Source organism: Dipteris shenzhenensis, chromosome 9 (assembly GCF_047967505.1).
Source record: "Dipteris shenzhenensis isolate YYH24624 ecotype China chromosome 9, Dip_SZ_1.0, whole genome shotgun sequence".
NCBI classification, from domain to species: Eukaryota; Viridiplantae; Streptophyta; class Polypodiopsida; order Gleicheniales; family Dipteridaceae; genus Dipteris; species Dipteris shenzhenensis.
This window is the reverse complement of record NC_141604.1, coordinates 45,055,797-45,061,408: the sequence shown is the minus strand read 5'-3', so window position 1 is coordinate 45,061,408 and position 5,612 is coordinate 45,055,797. Positions and strand designations below refer to the sequence as shown.

At 45.2% G+C, this 5,612-nt stretch overlaps 1 protein-coding gene across 1 annotated transcript; it reads left to right on the top strand.

The window, feature by feature from the left end:
• The first annotated feature begins 210 nt into the window (after window positions 1-210).
• LOC147898705 (putative UPF0481 protein At3g02645) lies at window positions 211-2,575 on the top strand. Its single transcript, XM_087379899.1, has one exon. It carries the CDS (start codon window positions 768-770, stop codon window positions 2,259-2,261), a length of 1,494 nt encoding a protein of 497 aa, XP_087236025.1. The 5' UTR covers window positions 211-767; the 3' UTR covers window positions 2,262-2,575.
• The last annotated feature ends 3,037 nt before the right edge of the window (window positions 2,576-5,612 follow it).

Genomic DNA, 5,612 nt, shown 5'->3' with positions numbered 1-5,612 from the left:
GGGAACCGAGGAAGCAGTTAGTGTAAACCCAACGTTTATAAAGCAAGTTAGTGTAAACCCAACGTTTATAAAGTAGACACGTGGCACAACCATAAGCTAGAATTCCTTTTCATTCCACAATGCTACCTGCCTAATAATTTTAATTTTCCCATCTCAAACTCACAACCTTCACTATACGGTGTTCCCATGTTGTTTGAAACCAGCTCAAGATGTTGCTCTCGGACTCTTGTTTGAATCCAGCTAAAGATGTAGACAAAGTTTACAAATTCTTTAAGCGTTGACTGTGATCCCTGGAGCAATCACCATTTTTCTTTTGTCTCAGATCTGTTATTTTTCTGGCAGTTTTGGTGAAGGCCTACTCCCGCATCGCATCATCGTGAAGAGACCTTGGCTGTCTTTGAAGTTGATCGATGTGCTTTGTATGTCGCAGAAGCATGTTAGTTTTGCCGTTGTACATCAAAATGGGCGATCAGGAGGATGCGTGGGAATCTACACAGGCTGGATTTTGCGATCACAATTTCTCCATCCGAGTTGAATATAAATTTTCGAGGTACGATTCTGTTGCTGGATTCGCGTAAATGGCAATATTATGCTTGCTGTAGACCTTGCTGGTTACATTCACAACTGTTGGAATCAAGCAAAGCACGCGTTGTTGGATCACTTCTGTTGGTGGCATGAAGCATTCCCTGTAGTGCAATCCCCATTACTTCCTCAATTGCCTTTGCCTTTGCACCGATCATCCCTCTTTTGTTTATCTATTGGTGAGTATGACGCCTGAAGAGCATCAACGATATTTTTTCAACAAGGTCCTGAGTGATCCCCCTCACATCAGACCCCGATCATTAAGCCCCTTTGAGCGATTTACAAATGAACCTAAGGCCATACGCAATCGAAGCATCTCAGTAAGCGAGCCCACCAATGTTCCGGTCGAGCAGCAGGAGCCAGCCCACATGAATGAGGATCAGTGGACAAGATACATGAGAAATGAAATCCAATCAGCCTGGAAGCCCACTTTTGAGCAAAATAAAACCATCTTTTCGGTCCCCAAGGCCCTTTTTGAAGTGAGGCCCCGCTCATACTGCCCAAGGATGATTACGATTGGCCCATTATGCCGGAAGTTGGAACCTTCACCAGCGGATAGCTGCAAAGCACTGTGCGCAAAGGAGTTCATAGGGAGGAAAGGAATGAGGTTGTCAGAACTTACAAATCATGTTGTTCAAAATCCCGAAAATCTGAGAAACGTCTACTTTGGTCTTCCAAAATACAATTCTGAGACTTTGAAGCTTCTATTGACCGTTGATACTGTCTTCATTCACGAGTTTTTGCTTTTCTTAAGTCGTGATTTAAGCCCTGACGATGAAGTCTCTGGATATCTTTCTTCTTTCATCAACAACCAGATAACACTTGCTCATGTGGCTCGCGACCTTTTCTTGGTCGGCAATCAAGTGCCCATATCATTTTTGAAGAGCCTTACAGGGCTTCCAAATCAAGACATTACCTTGGAAGACCTGCTGCTTTGTCTAGAGTATCTAATCTGGAAAAGCAATCCATTCTGCATGAGCCATCCAGAGAGCACCACTCAGCACAAGGATTTGAAGGAAATGATAGGCGAACTATCCTTCTTTGAATGCGAACATCTGTTAGATTGCCTTTATGCTTCTTGTGTAAGCCAGTTTAAAGAAGGGAGCTCTCAAGAATATAACAAGCCATCTTGCCGCCTTCCACGTGCGTCAGAACTGAGCAAGGTTGGAGTTAAGTTTAGGGCACGCAAAGGAAATACAGCTGTTGTGAGGTATCATAAAAGTAGTCTTGTGTTTGAGCTCCCAAAGCTGAATATTTATGATGGAACAGAGGACATTTTCCGGAATTTGATTGCCTATGAGTTGACTTCAAAAGTAGGGCGTGAGTGCTGTGGTTATGCCTTCCTCATGGACTCATTGATAGATACGTCAGATGATCTGGCAGTCTTGTACAGGGCTGGTGTGCTAGTGAATCACCTCGGAGACGATGAAAGGTTACTTCAAATTTGGAATGATATGTTTTTAAACATCTCTAATGATGGTTATTCCGAAAAATGGGAAAGGATGACTAAAGCTGTGCTGATGCATTACAAGAGCCATTGGCGAATCATGTATGTAGAGTTTCAGTCGAAGTTCTTTTCTAGGCCGTGGTTGTGGCTTTCTACGCTAGCTGCAGTGCTGCTTTTAATCATGTCAGCCCTTCAGACCATTTATTCAGTAGAAAGTTTCTACATAAGCTAAAATGCCAGGTTGGATGTGCAAGGAGATAGTGTCATAATTTCTTTTCATTGAACGTGCATTGAAATGATTCTTTCCAAGGAAGACACTAGAGGAAACCATGGAAGATGGGTGCCGAGAAGTCAAGCTACTGTAGGATAAAGCATACAAAATCTGTTTGGAAGAAAGCGTGCAGGCCAAAGTGGCCTTGAGCTGTGTCATTGCTTTGGTCTTGTCAGATTAAAAGACAATCTCTTTAGGGAATCCTCTGTAGGACTCTTAAATTGTACATACCTTTTGGGCAACACTCTCATGAAGTTAAGCGTTAACATGCTAAGTTTGGGCTTCTTATTGATATATTCTCTGGTATTTAGCTGACATACTTCTCTCTCAAGGATTTCATGCTATTACTTTCATAAGGAGTCATTTGCCAACTTCTTTTTCTTGGAGCCCTGTTTGTGAGAATGCTACTTAACAATGGTGGCTATTGCATATGGTTGTATAGAAACCTTGACTGTGTTGTTGCTAACCTTTCTGTTATGGCCGAGTCTGCAGGAAATGATAAAGCCTCAGCTTTACTTTCTAAAGGGGATACAATCTTTGTGCATATGACCCGCACAGACTTCAAGGCACCGATATAGTAAGTAGATGTCACAGCATATGTTCAATGCTGTGCATGGAAAGTTTGTTCTTCAAGGATTAGAATGCCTGAGACACAGATTTGAGAAGTACAGGAATGTTTCAAGAAGCCAGCCAGCTTCTAAGTGTCAACGGCAAGCTATGATTTAGTTCTATAATTATGCATAGGACAAGTATTTTGTGTTTCTGAAGTTGCTGTGACCCCTTTGTGAGCCCTAGTCGAGGGATGAGTCAGGCACTAGCTATGAGGGTCCATTCCCATTTCCCAAAGTCGCAAGCCATGGCGGAGCAGTTTGGGTCGCTAGGGCACAAGCGTTGTGAGGTATCCACCTAGCAACAAGTTCAGAAGAGGGGAATGTCACATGCACCAGGGTCAAGCCCATGTGGCAGTGACAACTGGCTGCCTGGTCAGCAAATCGCAGCACATTTGGCAGGTTTTGGGTTCCCAAAGGGCAGCACCAGGTGTAGTAAGTGGGCTGGGAAGGCGCCTTTTATAGGCAATGTAAACCCCCTTCAGGTCGGCCCCTAGGGCAGAGCTTCAGGTCGGCCCCTAGGGCAGAGCAACAATCCCTAGCAGCCCAGCCAACCAACCCACTGGATGGTTGGCCAGTTAGGGCTAATTGGGGTGGCCCAAACAGGCCCTTCCAGCCCCTATATAAGGAGGGCTTTGCCCCTCATTTCAGCACTCAGCTCCCAGCATCCAGCAGTGCCTATCAGCTAGCATATGGGTGAGGTTTGGTGTCCTGTTTCAGCAGTGTAGCTTTATCTCCCTTATGTTGCAGTTAGGAGTCCAGCTCAGTTTTGTATACCGATTTGGCACCCATGTACAACAGTAGTCAGGGCATTTATGCCATCAGTATAAATAAAGCAGTGTACTATAGTTAGGAAGATAGCTGGTGTATCTCATGCTTGAGTTCTTCCTTTTATGTTCATCTATTTTCTGCACAGCTAGTCTCCACATGTTACATTTGGTATCAGAGCAGTATGGTTCCTTCTGATCTGAAATAGGTTGGAGGGAGTCGTCTTGGTAGGAAGCTCAGTAATGGGGACTCAGTTAGCAGAGGAGGGAGCATGTTTGGGATATAATGTAATTTTGTATTTTATCCTACCTTGAACTAGTGGTAGTATCATACTCCATTAGCCTCTCCCTCCCTCCCTTCATCGCGCATCGTGCCAGCTCCTGTCTACAACCATATGCGTTTACTTGTAGGGGGGGAATTGTTTTCCTTTGGCAGTCATTGTTGCAGCAGTAGATGATTCTACTAGTGTTCCATCATTGAACCATCAAGTATAGCAGCTCTCAGGAAGTAGGATGATGGATTATCTACTTTAGCGGAATTGGCTCTTTTTTGAGTAGCCTGAGCAAGAAAAGAAGACAAAGGAGGATGCAACGACATTGGATCGTTTCCGGCTTCTTATAATAGAAACGCCTTGAGGCGGCCGCGCATCGATCTAGACATCGTGCCGACTTGGGAGCATACAAGGTCCAGCACAGGCGAGACCGAGAGCAGATTTACAACGTCAGCGGTTTCTCACGGCCTGCTCACAGTTCCTCTTCTCATCAACAGTTCCTAGTATGAGTCCATCATCCGCTCAAGGGTCTTCCACCCTAGAGCACAGTATAGTGGACTATCCTTCTGCATTACCAACATACAATTCTTCATTAGTAGGCGGTCCTTTATCTGCCTAGGAGTCTTCCATCTTCGAGCACAGTTTAGTGGACTATTCTGCAGCAGCTCCGACATTGGCCTCTCTTGGGTCTACCGACCCAAAGGACCATTCGGTTTCCAGAGTAGCTACATGCAGTTCCTTAGCGTCTTCCACCCATGCGGCATTTCCACAGCCAACTCTTAGGGTCTTCCGTCCCTGGGGCCAGCTCAGCTCTGTCAGCATGCCCAGATGATGAGCCTCTTGGGTCTACCACCCGTGGGGATCATCGAGTTACAGCAGCTTATTCTCTTGGGGTTCCAACCTGAGGGGATCATTCAATCAATACTTAATGAAGTAGGATGGGTCTTTCACTTGTACAATAGCTTCATCATATCTAGTTAGTTCCTATGGGTCTTTCACTCGTCCAATAGCTTAATCATATCGAGTTAGTTCCTTTGCGTCATCCACCTAGGGCACTCAGTCAACTAGATCAGCTTTATCAAGGGAGTAGATAGTTTTCACAATTATGGGTGATGGGTTTTCCATCCTTGGAGACATCTCAGACCCATCAGCAGTTACCATAAATGAGACTCTTAGGTCCACCACCCGAGGGGGTTGTCTAGTTCCCAAAGTTAGTTCTCTTGGGGCTTCCACCCAAGGGGACACCCCAGATGCATTAGATAGGTGTGATGGGTCTTCTTCCCATTAGGCCTCTTTATCAGCTATGGTCCATTCCTATGGGGCTTCCAGAATCCACCCTTTGGCCACATCAGCTTTAGTTGGGAGGATTCACATTTCACCTTCTCACCAGGAGTCTTCAAGACTAGTGGGCTTAGTTTCTAGTCCCACTGACCTTGATGCTCAGCAAGAGGGGGCGTCTTAGGAGTTTGTTAGACGAGTTTCAGGCGTAGCAAGAGGGAGTACCCTTATAGTTGGAGTAATAGGTGTAGCTATCAGCAGTATGGAAGTTGACAATTCCTCGGCTGTCCATGAGGATAGTCATGCAGTCTCCCTTGCTTAATTCTTTAGGGAGGCAATAGTTGCAGTACCAGCTAGTAGAGAGGTTGACGAGGCCTTCCCATTATT

Excerpts from the sequence above, each read along its gene's own strand:
- LOC147898705 (XM_087379899.1), top strand. The coding sequence starts at position 768 with ATGACGCCTGAAGAGCATCAACGATATTTTTTCAACAAGGTCCTGAGT.